This window comes from Podarcis raffonei, chromosome 13 (genome assembly GCF_027172205.1).
Source record: "Podarcis raffonei isolate rPodRaf1 chromosome 13, rPodRaf1.pri, whole genome shotgun sequence".
Lineage (NCBI taxonomy): Eukaryota > Metazoa > Chordata > Lepidosauria > Squamata > Lacertidae > Podarcis > Podarcis raffonei.
In genome coordinates, this window is record NC_070614.1 from 34,653,642 (window position 1) to 34,672,358 (window position 18,717).

Here is an 18,717-nt window from a genome sequence, read left to right on the forward strand (position 1 = left end):
AGAGGTGATTTCCCAATTCAATAATTCTAAAAAGCACTAATTTTAGTGCTCATCCAGCCCACTATGGAATTTGAATTGCCATGAACAAAATTAATAGCCAAGGCACAAAGAATATTACGAATATGTCCGCCACCATTTAGAGACAGAGGGGCTGGGGACCAAGAACAACCATCTGTTGTGATCTCTGATTCTTTGCACGATTGACCCTGAAAAAGCTCAGGGCTGTGAACAGAGTGAACTGTCATTAAGGCAAGAAGTTCTCATCACAGAGACTCTCATGATTGTACTACAGCAAACAACGGAGGAATCTGTGTTCAGATTGAAGATTTACCATTCCATTGAAGATGGTAGTTTTAGTGGTCTTGCTGCTGGCTCTGTTTCCTCACATGGCACAGGAGGCCCACACCGTTAAATGCAAGGTTCAGTATCTACACCACCCACTTCACAAGTATCATCAGCCGGGAGATTTCATCATTGGTGGCATAGCTTCTCTCGGTGCCTTTATTTTCAGTTCAGCAAGTTTCACTGAAGAACCCCCACCTGCATTGTCAGAAGAGTTTGCGTAAGAATTTGTATTTTGTCTGTTTTTATTTCCGTTTTGTATTCCATTGAGTTAAAAGGGATATCTCTGAGTAGACATGAGCAAGGATTGTGTTAATCTTCACACAGGCTGCAGTAGCAGTTAAAGTAACCAAGGGAATCTCCACAGGAAATGCAAGATGGGTTGTTGTTTTTAAAATGCTTTTCTCTTTTCTTTCTCTCACTTTTTGCTCTCTTATCCCAAGTTCCTCTCTGTTTTTTACTCATCTTGTGTCCCCCTTTCTCTTTCCATTATGACAACTCTCATTTTGTGTTTCAGCAGTTATCATAAACACTCCTGAGAACAGTTTCCCTAACAGCTACAATTTTCAGAGTTCTTTGAAAAGAGGGATTGACTATGAAATTTCTCTAGCTAACCTTAACAAACAGCAGCTTCCAGGATTCTTTGTGGAAGCCATGACTCTTTAAAGTGCTATCATAACACTATAAATGTATGGTTTTAATAGGGCCTATGAAAGACGGGTCATCACATGGTTTGAAGACTGAGCGAGGGTTTGAAACTGGCTCTTACCCTAGTTCTAGTCCAATGCCCTAACCACTGTACCATATTGAATTTTGTTTCTTGCAAATGAGGCTTCCAAGCAAAAATATGTAGCTCCCTTACTTCAATCAAGTCAGGGAATTTGCTCCCATAAGCCAGTAATAATCTTCTTCTGTGGACTCAGCGGAATGTTGTGCTGCCTGATATTTATGTTGCTTAAGCTATGAGGTAGAACTCTTGTGACTTATGATTGGTACCATCCTACTTTCACACAGCTATCCTGCTTCTTTTATCTTCCTTCTACATCTCTGTTTCAGTTAAAGGTCATTTCAACATGCCTGGTGATAAAAGATGTAGTGCAATAAGTGTAGTAAGAATGTACTGGATTAAATGTATAGTTTAAATAGTATGACTAGATTAAAGGTATGAAATAGCTCCTTTATTCTGTCCATTTTGACAAACATTTTTTAAAAAGAATCTGACCGAGAAAGTACAGCATATGCTGAGTTTTTTCCTGAAGCCAACTTAAGCTAAAGACTGCCTCAGAAGACATAATGTCTAAATGAGATAACTGTGATAAAATTCAAAGCATCATGGCCATTAAGCAAAAAGCAGAAGGCAAAGAAAATGCAGTAAAGTGGGTTTTTTGGAGACAGGCATCTTATTCCCTTGGAACAGTCTGTGGGATTGTAGTCTCAAAGTTTTATATCCACATACAAGGGAGAAAACCTCAAGGAACTCTTCCTCCTACATCTCTCAATTAAAGGTTTATTTCAAGATGATTGGTGGTAAACGCTGTACTGTAGTAAAAGAATGTACAGTGGATGCTCAGGTTGCGAACGTGATCCGTGCGGGATACACATTCGCAACTGGCAGAGTTCGCGACCCGTAGCGGCACGTCTGCTCATGCATGGGTTGCGATTTGGTACTTCTGCGCATACACAAAGCACAATTTAGCACTTCTGCACATGCACGACCGCCGAAAGCCGGAAGTAACCCGTTCTGGTACTTCCAGATTTCGGAGGGTGCGTAACCCAAAAAAACGCAACCTCAAGCATGACCCGAGGTATGACTGTACTGAATTTAATGTCTCACTGTTTGAATGAAATAGCTCATTTTTTCTGTTCATTTTAACAATGTTTCTTTAAAAAGGAATCTCACTGGGAAAGTATAGCATATGATGTGTTCTGAAGTTGATGTAGTTTAGTAATATCATTATTTCTTTTTCTTTCTTATGCAAAAAGTCCATGACAAGTTTCCAATCTTTAACAAATATTAACAATGACTTCTCTCCGATTTAACATTTTAGTTGTAGCAGGCATTCTTCCATTGTTGGTAATGATGGGTCCTTCAGTGTTTTTACATATAAAAGTCTTGCAGCAATAATCATTTATTGTAATAAAGTTCAATAGTCCTTTTCTAACTATGTATCCATAAGTTCCAGCAGGAAAAGTTCTAGTTTCAATTGAAAATCAATCCTCAAAATTCTTTGTATCAAAGTATATATTTCTGCTAAGAATGATAAAATATCCCTCCTCTCATTTGGGGGGAAGAGTGAGATATGAATTGCTTTAGGGAAGTTTTTAATGTTAGGTCTTTTGTTGTGTTTTTAATATCCTGTTGGAAGCTGCCCAGAGTGGCAGGGGAGGCCCGCTCAGATGGACGGAGTATAAGAAATTTTGTTGTTGCTGCTGTTGTTGAATAACACTGAAACTGTGGAATATTTTCTGATCAAAAATGCAATTGTTGTTCCAGCATAGTGCCTAAGGTTTACCAGCATATCCTGGCCTTGGCCTTTGCAGTCAAAGAGATCAATGAAAACCCTCACATCTTACCAAATCTCACCTTGGGCTTCCACATCTATGACAGCTATGTCAATGCAATTAAGACATATCATGCCACAATGCTACTTTTATCTACACTGGAGAAATTTCTCCCCAACTATATATGTGATACACAGAATAATCTGACAGCTGTCATTGGGGGTCTCGACTCCCAGATCTCCCTTCATGTGGCAACTATCTTGGATATTTATAAGATTCCACAGGTAGGAAAACTATGCCTGCTTCTGAGAGGAGTATGAAAATTTAATAGTGCTTTCATATTTTTTGTTTCTTCCAATTTGTATTATGTTGTTTGGAAATGGGAATGGGTGCATTGGGAAAAATCAGATCAATTGTTCTTTTTCTTTCTTTCTTTTGCATGTTTTATGCAGACTGAAAGCAAATGAAATGAAAAAGTAAACGAACCTATAACTGGAACATGGTTTTCATAGAACTAAGACTGAGCAATATATTTTTTCACATGGAAATTCCACTTACTGTTTCTAATGCTCCTAGTTATTGATTCTTTTTACTTTCTATATTGTTCATGGAAAGCATTCTTCAATAATTAATAGGGAACCATTTAAAATTTGGGGGGCGCATTCATGCCAACTATGAACTGACAATCTGTATGCATAGGCTGGGGACCCGCTTTATAAAGCAGAGCCTGGTTTCCATTGAAGCAACACCATTAAGTTCAAAAGCTAATTAAGTTGGATTTATCAGAGGAGGCATTGGATGCACTGCCCATCAGGCAATTGAAAATACCATGATAGTTTTAAACAAAAACCGGGTGGTGGCTGATGCAGATTGAAATCCTTGTGTGAATGGAGATAGTGTCTTTATCCCGCTTCAGTATTGATCAGAATAAACTCCCCTGGATCTTCAATTTCATCATTAGTCACTCAGGTAGTACCGTTGAGAGATAAAATGTTTGCTGCTTTGAAGAATGCATTATTTATATGGGTGCCCAAATGCAAATACCAAGTGCATTTGACTTTGCATAAAACTGCTATATTAATGGAGGGTGTGTTTCTCTCTCTCTCTCTCCAAACAATTATCTCTTTAGCTCATATATGGTCCCACTCCCGTGATGAATACTAAAGTCCCAGGACTTCCCTTCTACCAGATGGCCCCCCCAGAAAGCCACCAGTTTTCAGGGATGCTTTCTTTGCTTCTGCATTTCAGGTGGACGTGGATAGGGGTCGCTGTGGTTGACAATGACAATGGAGAAAGATTTGTACAAAAGGTGCTCCCACTCTTTTCAAACAGAGGTATTTGTTTTGCCTTTCTAGAAACAATCCCCAAGTTTAGTTTTCTCACTGAAGGATACACCCTGATGCAACAGGGGGCTAAAATATATGATATAGTGATGGGTAGCAAAGCCAATGTTGTGGTGGCCTATGGAGAAGCTTCAACCACTATATTTTTGAGATGGCTTCCATATCTATCAATTCTTGGGAGCACAAAAACAAAAGTAAAAGGTAAAGTATGGATATCAACAGCCCAAGTGGAGTTTATTTCCGTGGCCTTTCAGCGCAATTGGGATGCAACTATATTCAATGGTGCCATAACCTTCAGAATTCACTCCAATGATCTACCAGGATTTCATCAATACGTTGAGGGCAGAAACCCCTTCAATGCAGATGGTGATGATTTCATCTGGGATTTCTGGCAAAATGTGTTTGTCTGTGTATTTCCCCATCGCATTCTGGACGAAGTGGTGGGGGATATCTGCACAGGAATGGAGAATTTAGAGAACCTTCCTGCATCTCTCTTTGAAATGACAGTGCAAGGCCAAAGTTACAGTATCTACAATGCTGTCTTTGCCATGGCCCATGCTCTACATACCATGTCCTTAGCAATACACAAACACTCACAAATGGTGAGCAGAGGGAGACAGAAGCTTCAGAAGCAGCAGTTTTGGCAGGTAAGGGGCAAAAAATCCATACGTTGCATGGAATATATCCTAGGTGTTCAATTTCTCTAACTACTAACCATTTTGTCCTCCTCCCTGTTCTCCCTGGCACCTAGAAAGGATAGATTACCCATCATGCAAGCTACCATCCTGCTTTCCTCACTGTCTGAAAACTGAATTTTAATAATACTTTCCAGAGATATACTTACATAATTGTGTTACAGTATGGAAAACACAGAAACTTGATTTGGGAATCTTTCAAGTTTAGCACACTACTCCTTGTTGTTTCTGAACAGTGTATATGTGAGCAATTCAGCTGATTTTTGTAGCATCCCTGTTTGCAATATCTGGGTCGTAAAGGGTGATTGTATCTTCCTTCAGTCTTGTACTTCATAACTGTCCAAGTTTGCTTGATGGAACAGTACACTTTCCGCATTGTACTCTACGTACATACATTGTTCATGCACAGATGCACAGAAAGACATTTATTTTCTACTTTATGTACCTATTGACACACCCATCCATTTCTTTTCTCACTTTCACTATTACCCCCAATTCTCAATTATGATCTCTTTCACTAAAATATGATGCTGGGAGGAATTGACACTTCCCTCTCCACCTAAACTTGTCGAACAAATAGGATTCCCTCCCCGACCCCATACATACGTACACACAAACACACACACACCCCTTAGCCTACACCTTAGCAGGGCTAATGGGGAGTGGAGTATAGGGAACACTGCAGGCCATATGTGAAATGGGATCCTCCTTAATGAGGGTCCTGGTTGCACGGGCCCCTAAGGGAGAGTTGTTGCCGGGCGTGGCCCAAGCCTTAACCATTGGGCCCCAGGGTTGTGCCAGGCTGTTTGGGCCAATTGAGGTGGTTGGCATGATTCTTGGGGCCTATAAAAGTAGTAGCGCAGTGTAACTGGGGGAACTTACATCACGCTGCCAAACACCCGCCCTCCCTAATTTAAGGTGCTGCTACTTTGGCCTTGCTTTGGATTGGGTCGCCTGCTTTGGAATAGGGGCTGGGTAGGAATTTTTTTCATTTGGCAGATTGCATGTATCATTTTTGCCTACCCCCTTAGCAATCCTCACAACTTTGTAAGGTTTGGCGGTTAGGCATTGGTTTATTGAAGTGTGTGGGAGGGGAGTTGCGGCCATCACCTGCCCCTCCATGAATAAGGGTATTCCGGTACAGGAATCTGGGGGTCCTGGATCCCGTCCAACGTCCGCTTGAGGGGCTAGGGCCATGAGAGGACCACAGGAACCCCAGGGTGAGCTTTGGTTGGTCTTCATCGATGTTGCTCCCTTGTTTGGTGTTTACCCTTTCAGACTTCCAGCCAGAGAGGCAGGAGTCAGTTATAGTCTGTTGCCAATGCCTAAGCCAACACCGCTCAACTTGCTGTAATCAATAGAATTGCGGCCTAAATTTTGCCCAATAACTTAATCTAAAATTACGAGTCAGTGTGAAGTTATTTTCAGGGGAAGGGCTTGGGGGCCTCGAAGCGCAACCGCAAAAAAGCTACATGTATGTTGCAGGCAGCGAGGCTACACTCTTTGCACTAGATCTCTCTTTGAAACATTCAGATCCACCCTCTTCTAAATGCTTGCCTTCTCTCTTTTCATTCTAGCTTCATCATTTTCTGAGAGGTGTCTCATTTAACAATAGTGCTGGAGACACAGTGTCCTTCAATCAGAACGGGGAGGTAATATCTACCTTGGATGTGATCAACTGGGTTATTTCCTCCAACCAGTCCTTTCATAGGGTAAAAATTGGGAGGATGGATCCTGAGGCTCCTCCAGACCAAGCCTTCACCCTTCATGAAGATGCCATAACATGGCATGGATGGTTTAATCAGGTGGAGTCACATTCTTAGCTAATTCAAAAGAGATTCATTTTTCAATGAGCAATAGTTCTGTGCTTTGATGTCTAAGATAATGTTCACTGGAGAATCAGAAAACTTACAAAATACTCTTTCTTTCTTTTTTAGTGGATGTAAATTCATGTATTTGTCCAGGATAAAATTGTGCACACTTTCCATCCCAAAGGGATGTAATATCGTGCAATCTGGTAAAATATGTATAATATCTCCTTTGTATTCATTGTTTTAATACAGACGATGATGAATTACTCTCTGCAGAGCTGATCTGCAGCTTACTGAAATGCTGTGACAATTTATCAACATAAGGAAGGTCTCCAGAACCTGATTCCAAATGCATTATTCTCATGAATATCATGTTTCTCCTTCATTTACTGATTAGGTTCGGCCTCTTTCTGTCTGTACTGAGAGTTGTCACGCAGGATCAAGGAAGAAAGTGAAGGAAGGAGAACCGTTTTGCTGCTATGATTGCATCCCATGCCCAGAGGGAAAGATTTCAAACCAGGAAGGTAAGAGAAATACACAGAAATTTGGATCCAGATACAGTACTTCCATTGAGTTTCCCTTAAAAAGAATGGGACAAAGCCTCTCCTCCTCCCAGAGGGGAGAGGTTGTGAGCGGGAGACGATTCCCCCGTCATGCAGGGGGTGCTCCACCCCCTGCTTCAACTCCAGGGCTGGTGTGTCACGCCCCTCCCCGGTTGGGCACCCAATAGGGAAGCTCGGTGAGGGCATGGCTTGCCGTTCAAATGCGTCCGCACCAGCCATCCCCGCCATTGCACACACATTTTCTTATGAGTAACTGGTCCACTTGCTTTCAAGGGGACCAAATGTTACCCACTGAGGTTACTTCCAAGCAATCTCTTTATTAAGCCTTAATTCTGATTTGTGTGCTCAATGTTTACATGACATTTGTTTGAGAAAAAACAGAAGCAGCTGTTTATTGTGTACTCATTCTGCTTAGTTTGTGCAAATGTTAGAAAAGGTTGCATCAAGCAAATGTACCATATTTTTCCGTGTATAAGATGAGGGTTTTTGCTTTTCAAAAATAGTAAAAAAATGGGGGTCATCTTGTACACGGAACATGGGCATCCTGGAGGATTTGTTAAACTCTTTGAGCATATGTCCAGGATTTTAGCTTGGGCGGGCTGAGGCGGTCCCTCCTGCTGCCATTCCCCCTTTCTCCTCCCCCTCCGGGCTGCATGCTAATGACTGGCTCGCCTCCTGAAGCCCCTGCATGATCACTCCTGAAGCCCCTTTCAGAAGTCGAACGGTCTCCTGGAGCAGATTACATTCGAAAACCAGGGTTCCACTATATTATCTTGGTGACTGAACAGTAATTAGCTTGCTAAGTCTACATTTGATTAAGAAGCATATATACTGCTTTCGGAAAATCAAAGAATTTTAATTTTATCTTCTGAATATGTCAAGTACAGTGGTACCTTCGGTTACATACGCTTCAGGTTACATACGCTTCAGGTTACAGTCTCCGCTAACCCAGAAATAGTACCTCGAGTTAAGAACTTTGCTTCACAATGAGAACAGAAATCATGCTCCAGAGGCGAGGCAGCAGCAGGAGGCTCCATTAGCTAAAATGTGCTTCAGGTTAAGAACAGTTTCAGGTTAAGAACAGACCTCCGGAACAAATTAATTACTTAACCCAAGGTGCCACTGTAATGCTAAATAATAATAATAAAATTAAATAAGTTCTGTAAATAATATTAATATATAATATAACTGCAAGTACTTGAAAGTCATTTTTATTGAATTTATGTATTTCTAAAAATGATTTTACTTTGGGAATATTAATGTAACCAAAATATCTTTTGAATTACCAAGTCATGTTACAGCTTTTGAGCATCCCTCAATGTTGATGTGATGGATGGAATGTACCTTTTTCCCCCCCCAGATATGAGTAACTGTGATAAATGCTCAGACAAACACTATGCAAGCAAGAACCGAGATGCATGTGTTCCCAAGGATATAAGCTTCTTGTCTTATGAAGAACCTTTGGGCATCAGTTTAGTCTGCTTTTCACTTTCATTTTCTCTGATCACAACTCTGGTGCTGGGTACATTTGTGAAGCACCATGACACTCCCATAGTCATTGCAAACAACAGGAACCTCACCTACACTCTCCTCATTTCTCTCCTGCTCTGCTTCCTTTGTGCACTGCTCTTCCTGGGCCAACCAGAGAAGCTGACATGTCTCCTCCGACAAACCACTTTTGGCATCATCTTCTCAGTGGCTGTTTCTTGTGTATTGGCAAAAACCATCACTGTGGTCCTGGCCTTCATTGCCACCAAACCTGGATCCAGGATGAGGAGATGGGTGGGGAAGGGATTGGCCAACACCATTGTCCTTTGCTGCTCCTTTGTCCAGGCAGTGATCTGTATTGTGTGGCTAGCAACCTTTCCCCCATTTCCAGATGTTGACAGTTACTCAGTGGCTAAAGAAATTATACTAGAGTGCAATGAGGGGTCTGTGACGATGTTTTATGTTGTTCTGAGCTATATGGGCTTCCTGGCAATTATTAGTTTCATTGTTGCTTTCCTGGCCAGGAAATTACCTGACAGCTTCAATGAAGCCAAGTTCATCAGTTTCAGCATGTTGGTCTTTTGCAGTGTTTGGCTATCCTTTATTCCATCCTACCTGAGCACCAAGGGAAAATACATGGTTGCTGTGGAGATCTTCGCTATCTTAGCCTCTGGTACTGGACTGCTGGGTTGCATCTTTTCCCCTAAATGTTATATTATTGTTTTCAGGCCTCACCTGAAAAATAGGGAGCAGCTTATGAGGAAGAAAAACTAAAGAAGGGGGGGGAAAGACTGTCCTTTTCTAAACAAAAGGGTGTTTGTGCATTTTTCTCTCTGTGTATACATCAAATATTTGTGCATACATATATATATAAAGGCTTATACATATTTCACTGTTGTCTAATTCTCCTTGGCTGGAAAAAAAATCACTTGGAATCCAAAAAAGCACAGAAAAGTCCCTTGCTTAAAAACTACAGTTGCAACTTTCAAATCTAGATGAATGCAACTAATTCCTACCCAATCCACACTTTCTTCTTTTATCTACAAAAATAAAACCCAGTTTTTTATATATGATCAACACATCAATTACACAAGATTTCCTATAAATTTGTGTTCTAATATTTACCTCATTAAATAGAAAATAATATGGAACAAGATGCCTACGAAATTAATTCAGCAAAGATTCATCTATTTCTCCCCTATTTTTAAGATACTCCTTACGTGATATTATACCCTGGTAATTTTACCATCCATTAACTCCAATCTGTCCCCTAAATGCAGGTGTTGTTTTTTTTATTTAAAAAAACACCCCATAATGTCACATATTTCCACTTTGGGGAGTTTGTTTTCCTAGAAATTAATTTAATTACCAAACCAGCACTGATACCAGTTCCTTCATTAGCATTACTAGGGGTAAGAGGTGGGCCAAATATAGTTTGGATAAATAATTGATTATGTTGTTATTGATAGCAGCCAGTATGGTTATCATGAGAATATGGAAATGATGAGAGGAACTAAATAATGATGTATCGTATCATCAAATCTGGTCCAAAGCTTCTGCGGAATAAATAACTCAGCAATGAAGGTATAATACAGGACAAACAAACAAAAACGTTTGGGGGGGGGAATGTGGGCAATTAGAAATATGTTTATCATTATAACGATGTTCAAATGCTTCCTTTGAAATAGGCTGCAATTTGGAATGCTTAGTTACTTTTAAGTGAGAATATCATAAGACCTCGAGGACCATTTCCTGATATTTATAAATAAAGCATTTTTACTACCCTCAACTCCAGTAATTATTTTCAACAAATTTTCGTGACTCAAGCTAGATTTGCACTTTCTTTGTATGTTTAAATTTCCTTTACATTCAGTTGTGTTGTTTTTCTTTCTTTCTTCTTCTTGTGTCACTGAAATAAATATTTTTGTTTAAATGAATACATTTTTTAAAAAAATGCAAGACTCCAGAGAAGAAAGCCAATCTCTTTTACTTTTCCCCTTCTCCTCAAAAATAATAAACTTTAAGGGCTACAAAACAGATACAGATATGATGTAAAATGGTAGTTTTGCTTTGAACAGAAATAGATATACCTCTCTGTTAACTGGGAAGATATAATCAATCTTAAATAGGTACCATATTTTTTTCCTCTTCAAAAGAGAGTTGCTACTTTTTTGTATACTGTATCACATCTTCTAGGAGATACTATTATTGCTCTAGCATTAATAATAATCAAGCCTTGTGCCTTACTCTGCAGTTCAAGAGATTTGATTATATTGCATTATTGGCCAGTTACTCTATATTTTTACATGTGATTGACTAACATTTCCCCCTCTTCTGTAATTGTGAATTATATTTGCTTCAGTAAGGAGAAACATTGATCAAAACTAATAGACTAAGATTCCATGCTGAATCCTAAATATTCAGTAAGCTGAATACAGAGGAGGAGCTCTGTATTGGTAGCTGTTTCTGGAATGATCTAAGGGACTGCTTTAACCATTGAACCAAGGGTTTGATACATAAATAAATACACTTAAAGTTTTACCATGAGCAAAGCTATATTTGTCACACATCAAACAATATAAATCAATTTTACAAAAGGATCAGGGTCAGCAAGGCCTGCAGCAGCCATCAGCAGAAACATTTTATACAAAAGACGCCAGTTTCTCAGCTGATATAGGTTATATAGTTTGGCAAAGACCAATGAAAGCTGTTGGGAAAGTAGATAGCTGATGCTTCAGTATTAAGCTACTTTCCACCTGTGTCATAGTTGCACTATGCTGGTGAAGATCAAAAGAAGGAGGCTGGGAAAGGTTGCACCAGTGGGGTTTAGCAATCAGCAAAACTGTCCTAGTAGCCAGAAGTATGAATGGAGAAGCACTGGAGTCAGGAGCAAAGAGTGTTCACTAGATGGAGTAGGTCAACAGCATCTCTTGAGTATCTCCAAGAAAGACAGCCTAAGGCTTAAATGCAGGCTAGATGGAGAAGAGGGAGCAGGCTGAGAGGAGGAGGTGTCACAAGCTGAAGGGGTAACAGTGTTTAGTGAGCAGGAAGAGGTTGTGGCAAAAGGCAGTCCAGAATCAAAGGCAGAAGCAGAGACTGGAGTGGGGGCAGACAGCTGAGGAAGCCAGGGAGTCTCACCCTCCTGCTGTGACCAGCTCCCTTCCTCCCCGGTCTTCTAAAACACAGAAGGAATGAAGAGGGGGGAGGAAAGAGAGACAAGAGGAAAGAGCCTCCGGTTGCTGGGGAATGGCCTAGGAGAGGAGCCTTAGAGAGTAGTGGAAAGGCAAGGATGTTCAGTCCTCACAACTGCCTCATTGGGGCAAGGCCTATTGGGATGAATTGTTGTGATCATTATGCCTGCGTTGGTTTTATTTATTTAAATAAGAAGCTAACCTCACTCTCACTGGGTGTTTTATTAGTGACCTACTTCTGACTCCAGTTCCTGACAGCTGAGTTAAGAATTCCAAGGAGTCAATGAAGCTCTCTCTCAAATAACTACTATATACAGAATTGCTGTCATGCCTAATAATAATAATAATAATAATAATAATAATAATAATAATTTATTATTTATACCCCGCCCATCTAGCTGAGATTGGCGGCTCCCAATCAAGTGTTAAAAGCAATACAGCAATAAATATTAAAAACTTCCCTAAACAGGGCTGCCTTCAGATATCTTTTAAACATAGGATAGCTGCTTATTTCCTTGACATCTGATGGGAGGGTGTTCCACAGGGTGGGCGCCACTACCGAGAAGGGTCTCTGTCTGATTCCCTGTAACCTCACTTCTCGCAATGAGGGAACCACCAGAAGGCCCTCGGTGCTGGATCTCAGTGACCAGAGCTGTGAACCCAGGTTGCCATGCCCTTATACCAACTTGCTACATATACCACTTTACACTTTGGAATCTCCTTTGGCTACAACTTCAAAATTCCTCTCTGCACTACGGCTCCTATATTATATAACCAAGGGGAATTTAAGATGACAGTTCTGACTATTCTCCAGCAATCCTACAGGGAACTCAGCATTTTAACTTAATAATCACCTTCCTATAGTCAAAAGGACTGTAATTAATTCTGCTGCTTCTCAAATCCATGGTGCAATTTCAGTGGCCAATGTAAAAACTCAAAGCAAAGTTTGTGGGAAATGTTATAAATATAGCCTCTCGTGAAATTAAACTACTTTTCAGGTTAGCCAGTTTTAATGTATTGACAGTGCTGTAGAAGGGATTACATGAATATGTGGATAAAAGTTAGATGTGCCCTTGTATGGAAGACAGCAGTTTTTGTTGTCTTGCAACTAGCACTATTTACTCAAAAGATATGTCAGGTCCACATAGCAAACTGCAGGATTCAGTATATACATAAGCCACTTCATAAGTACCATCAGTCAGGAGATTTTATCATTGGTGGCATTGCTTCTCATGGTGGCTTCCTCTCCAATCCAGCAACCTTCACTGAACAAGTCCCACAGGAGTTGCCTGAAGAGCTTGTGTAAGAACTTAGCTATTATTATTTACTTCTACTTATTTTGTCACTGAAATGAACAGTCCTAGAACACTTGCTTGAGCAGCAACTCTATACATACATATTTGGGAATAATTCCCTTCAAATCCATCTCTTATTGAAAATAGAGAGGATGGTGGTATTAGGTTTAGGAAGTTAATAGAATACCAAAAGGGGAAAAAATCTCATTGTTCCACATGGAAATGTATAACACTTTATTGAGAGGCATGCATTCTTATAAACTTTCTGCAACCTGGTAGAATGAATAGGAAAACTTCTCTTCTGAAGCTGAAATCTGATTCTTTCATCTTATGGTCCTTATTAGGGCCACCTCACACTAAAATAATTAACTTCTGAGTTTAAATGCAAAGTACTTAGCAGTACAAAATATCATTTTGACAAAGATTGCAACTCTTGTTCTAGCGTGGTGCCTAAGGGTTACCAGCACATCCTGGCCTTAGCATTTGCAGTAAAGGAGATCAATGAAAACCATCACATCTTACCAAACGTCACCTTGGGCTTCCACATCTATGACAGCTATGTCAATGCAAGGAAGACCTGTCATGCCACAATGCTACTTTTATCCACACTGGAGAAATTTGTCCCCAACTATATATGTGATATCCAGAATAATCTGACAGCTGTCATTGGGGGACTTGACACTGAAACTTCCCTTCATATGTCAACTATCTTGCATCTCTATAAGATTCCACAGGTAGGGCACTTCTGTCTGTGTGTGGAATATTTGAATCCAATACCATTTTCATACTTCCTTTCTTTCCAGATTTGGTTTTGTGTGGGTTGGAACCAGAAGGGGGTACACTAGAAATGGATGGGTGGCCCTTCCTTCCTTCCTCTTCTCATTGTTCCAAGACTAAGAAAACCCTCATAAATAAGGATGGGGAATGAAATGATTGTCACATGATAGTCACAAAGTATAACTGAGATTCATAATGACACAAACCAGACTACTTGTCTGATTCAGTGTAACACATCTTCTGATGTCCCTTTATTAATTGGTTTGTGGTGAATACCAGCTGGTTACCTATAGTCCCTTTTAAGGGATAATTATTCACAGGATATGATGCCACTTTTGATATGTTAAAATAAGAATTTCCAACCTAACATTTATTTCTCCAATCTCTCCTTAGCTCACATATGGCCCTGCTCCAGTGATGAATGATCAAACCCCAGGATTTTCCTTCTACCAGATGGCCCCCCAGGAACGCCACCAATTTGCAGGGATCCTCTCTTTGCTTCTGCATTTCAGATGGACATGGATTGGGGTCCTTGTGATGGATAATGACAATGGAGAAAGATTTGTGCACACTGTGCTCCCAATGTTTGCAGAGAGTGGTATTTGCTTTGCCTTTCAAGAAAAAATTCCAACAATTAGTTTTGCCACTGCAACTGATGACATGATTCAAGTAGGGGCAAAATTGCATGATGAAATAATGAGCAGCAAAGCTAACGTAGTGCTGGTCTATGGAGAATCTTATGCAATGATATTTTTAAGATGGCTTCCCTATCTAAAAAACATAGTGCCTGTGACAATGAATATAAAAGGTAAAGTGTGGATCACAACAGCCCAGGTGTTATTCACTTCATATAGCTTTCAAAGGAATTGGGATTTAGATGTGTTCCAAGGCACTATATCTTTTGCAATTCATTTGCAAGAACTAGAAGGTTTTCATCAATATGTTAAGAGCAGAAATCCATCCATTACAGATGGAGATAGTTTTCTCAGGGACTTCTGGCAACAGGCCTTTGGCTGTCAATTCCCAGATTCCATGGCTGGCAAGGTGCAGTGGAATATTTGCACTGGAGAAGAAAAGCTGGAGAGTCTTCCTGGGGATTTTTTTGAAATGAGTATGACAGGCCCCAGCTATAGCATCTACAATGCTGTTTATGCCGTGGCCCATGCTTTGCATGTGTTGATCTCATCTAACTTCAGAGGAATGGTTCACAAAAAGAGACAGAAGGATTGGAACCAACAGTTTTGGAAGGTAATGGGCAGAAGTTTCTCACCTTGCATAGCACCTTGGAATAATGTTTTTTCCTCCCAAAAACTGGGGTTCCTCACTGCTCTGCTCTTTGCTGCCTGGATTTACAACTTTCTGCATGGGTGTCAGAAAGAGGAAACCAGTGTTGCGTGGCAAGTCCCCTCCCCCATGTGAAATGAAGACACTGGACACATTATTTAAGGTTAATGGGCATAAAAGGCCACAACTTTATTGATTACAGAATTGAAAGGTATTGGCTTTAGGCATTGGCTCCTATCGACTACCCGGCATGGGAACCAGGAAGGGTTGTCCACAAGCCGTGGGAGTCCTGTTGAAGTACGCCAACTAGGATCCCACGGGTGTCACCGCTCGGGGGCGTGCCGGAGGCCCTTACCTCCCTAGGTTTCGGACAAGGCCACGCCCCCCGGAGTCCTCTACCGGACTACCCCTTTCATTGGGGGGAAGGTGATGGCGCTTCCTTCCCCCCCCCATTCAATTGCATAACAATTAACCCCTGCCAATGCCTAACCGCCAATACCGCGGAAGTTGTGACATTTGCTACTAGGCGAAAAAACCAAAAGGCTCGACATGCGCCAAGTTGGAAAAATTCCTACCAGGCCCCTTGCGGCGACCAACCGAAGTCCATAGCAAGGTCATTGCTAGCCTAGCCTCAGGGAGCCTAACCTCAGGGTGGGCGGGATGGGAAAACCTCACAGCTGGCAAGGGGAAAAGAGGGCGGTCCCCGGGCGTGCCTGGGCTTAAATAGGCTATGCCCCACTTCCCCGACCCGCTGATTGGCGGGCCGGGTCGGAGACACGCCCGGGGATTCCCTGTTCACGCGGGGGCAAAGGCCGGCCCCCGCGCGCGTGTGGGAGGGATTAGCCCACAACCCCCTCTCCTCCCAGGTCGGAAATGGCTTTGTAGCTATACTTTTCAGTTAGTATGAAATATTGAATTGCTTGCAAATTTTAGCTAAACAATGGTGGTACTACACAGATGAAAGGGGAATAGGTCAATGAGCTTATTCCAGCAGAAAATGTCCATGGTGGGGGGTGGGGCTGTGAGATCCCACACAATCAATTCAGATGCGGCTCCAATTCCAGCCAGGAAGCAGTGATGGCAGCCAGAGGCATCTGTATCACTCTCCTAGCATCCCCTATTCCACAAATGCTTCATCAGATCAAGTGATCCCACATTGCTCCTGAGAGGTAGGACACTGACAAAAACAACAAGAAAGCAGGATGTGTGTCAGAGAAAATTTATTGGAAAATACACCATATCAGGCTCCGTCACTATCTTTCATTGACTCTGGGCTCCATTCAACATTAAATGAGAAAGGTTTTCCTGTGTCTTTATAGGAACATGCCTTTATAGGAACAAGTTTCACCATCTCGACAATAGATCTTTGTTTGAAAGATCAAAAGTCAGTCTTCACTAAATTCCTTCCTTTGTTTTGTTTTGTTTTGTTTTGTTTTTCAATCTAGCTCCACCGCTTTTTGAGAAGTATCACATTTAACAACACTGCAGGAAATGAGGTCTCCTTCAACCAGTATGGAGAGGTACTAAGTGGCTTGGATATTATCAACTGGATTATTTCCTCCAACCAATCCTTTCATAGAGTGAGAATTGGAAGAATGGACCCAAAGGCTTCTCCAGATCGTGCATTTACCCTTGATGAAGATGCCATAACATGGCACAGCTGGTTTAACCAAGTAAGCTCCAAGTATCTCCTGTTTCAAATGAGTTCCAGTATTGAATGAGCACTGGGGATCGGTCCAGATTTCTAAAACTGCTTTCCTTTGAAAATCATATACACCCACTGAAGTGTGTGCACTTGGTTATACAGTGATCTGCCCAAACACCTCCATATCGGTGAAAAATAAAGGGTGTTTATACTGGCTTTCAGTGAACAGCAATGCTTTCTCTAGTTCAGAAAAATATCTTCTATATCATACCAAATAGTTTCTCCCTCTCCCCACACAAAGATACCCAGAACCAGAAAGATTTCCTAATAATTATTCTTTTTATCATCATTATGCTCTTTCATTATGGTTCAGGTTCAGCCTCATTCCGTATGTACTGTGAGTTGCCAACCTGGATCTAGCAAGAAAGTGAAGGAAGGGGAGCCTTTTTGTTGCTACGATTGCATCCCATGCCCAGGTGGGAAGATTTCAAACAGGGAGGGTAAGCAATAGACACAGACGGCAGGATTCACTTGCCATTACTTGCCCTCACCTCCAAATGAAATAAATGCAAGCGGTGTAAGTTTGCTTAAGTTATTCTGGATCAAACACAAAGGCTGCTGTGTTCTGTTTTCCAGAGGAATGTTTAGAATGTTATTGAGATGTTATCAAAACATTTATGCCACATTAAGCCCCAAATGGATGACCACATCATTTTCAATGCAGCATTCCTATTTCCACTCTGATGATACTTTATATCCATCGAACAACTTTATAGTATCAACACTGACGGTTTCACTGGATTTTAATGGATACGTGAAATGAGAGCAATTATGGCATGCTGTTGAAATTAATGGCAATAAACATCTTTCTTTCTCCAGATATGAATGACTGTAATAAATGCTCAGATGAAAACTATCCTAGCAAGAGGCAAGATACATGCATTCCCAAGGATATAAGCTTCTTGTCTTATGAAGAGTCTTTAGGCATTAGTTTAGCCTTCCTTTCTCTTTCCTTTGCATTAATCACAGCACTGGTGCTGGGAATATTTCTGAAGAACCACAAGACTCCCATCGTCAAAGCCAACAACCGAAACCTCACCTACACTCTCCTCATCTCCCTACAGCTCTGCTTTCTTTGTGCTTTATTATTCATTGGCCAACCAGAGAATGCAACATGTCTCCTCCGACAAACTGCTTTCGGCATTATCTTCTCAGTAGCTGTTTCTTGTGTGCTAGCAAAGACTATCACAGTGGTTTTGGCTTTCATGGCCACCAAACCAGGTTCCAGGATGAGGAAGTGGGTGGGGAAAAGACTGGCCTACTCCATTGTTCTTTCCTGTTCCCTTATTCAAACAGGCATTTGTATTGTGTGGCAGGCAACCTCTCCCCCATTCCTAGACGTTGACATGCACTCACTGACTGATAAAATTATACTAGAATGTAATGAGGGGTCTGTGACTATGTTTTACTGTGTCCTCATCTACATGGGCTTCCTGGCAATTGTAAGTTTGACTGTGGCTTTCCTTGCCAGGAAGTTGCCAGACAGTTTCAATGAAGCCAAGTTCATCACTTTCAGCATGTTGGTCTTTTGTAGCGTTTGGTTATCTTTTGTTCCTAGTTACTTGAGCACTAAAGGGAAATATATGGTAGCCGTGGAGATCTTCTCTGTCTTAGCTTCTAGTGCTGGGTTGTTTGGTTGTATTTTCCCCCCAAAGTGTTATATTCTTTTGTTGCAGCCTCAGCTGAACAACAGGGAACAGCTTATCAGAAGAAAAGAGTGA

At 41.2% G+C, this 18,717-nt stretch overlaps 2 protein-coding genes across 2 annotated transcripts; both read left to right on the forward strand.

Annotated features, from left to right (window-relative positions):
• Window positions 1-344: 344 nt before the first annotated feature.
• Window positions 345-9,518, forward strand: LOC128398881 (vomeronasal type-2 receptor 26-like). Its single transcript, XM_053360145.1, has 5 exons — window positions 345-562; window positions 2,837-3,128; window positions 6,460-6,687; window positions 7,091-7,217; window positions 8,617-9,518. The coding sequence occupies exons 1-5, from the start codon at window positions 345-347 to the stop codon at window positions 9,516-9,518; spliced, it is 1,767 nt and encodes a 588-aa protein (XP_053216120.1).
• Window positions 9,519-11,651: 2,133 nt separating this feature from the next.
• LOC128398882 (vomeronasal type-2 receptor 26-like) lies at window positions 11,652-18,717 on the forward strand. Its single transcript, XM_053360146.1, has 6 exons — window positions 11,652-11,656; window positions 13,673-13,964; window positions 14,401-15,255; window positions 16,737-16,964; window positions 17,310-17,436; window positions 17,816-18,717. Exons 1-6 carry the CDS (start codon window positions 11,652-11,654, stop codon window positions 18,715-18,717), a joined length of 2,409 nt encoding a protein of 802 aa, XP_053216121.1.

Bases quoted from the DNA above. Each gene is read 5' to 3' on its own strand.
- LOC128398882 (XM_053360146.1), top strand. The intron at 15,256-16,736 runs GTAATGGGCAGA...TTTTCAATCTAG, and splicing joins GGAACCAACAGTTTTGGAAG to CTCCACCGCTTTTTGAGAAG. The intron at 17,437-17,815 runs GTAAGCAATAGA...TTCTTTCTCCAG, and splicing joins GAAGATTTCAAACAGGGAGG to ATATGAATGACTGTAATAAA.
- LOC128398881 (XM_053360145.1), top strand. From the start codon at position 345: ATGGTAGTTTTAGTGGTCTTGCTGCTGGCTCTGTTTCCTCACATGGCA. The intron at 563-2,836 runs GTAAGAATTTGT...TTGTTGTTCCAG, and splicing joins GCATTGTCAGAAGAGTTTGC to CATAGTGCCTAAGGTTTACC. The intron at 6,688-7,090 runs GTGGAGTCACAT...TTTACTGATTAG, and splicing joins GGCATGGATGGTTTAATCAG to GTTCGGCCTCTTTCTGTCTG.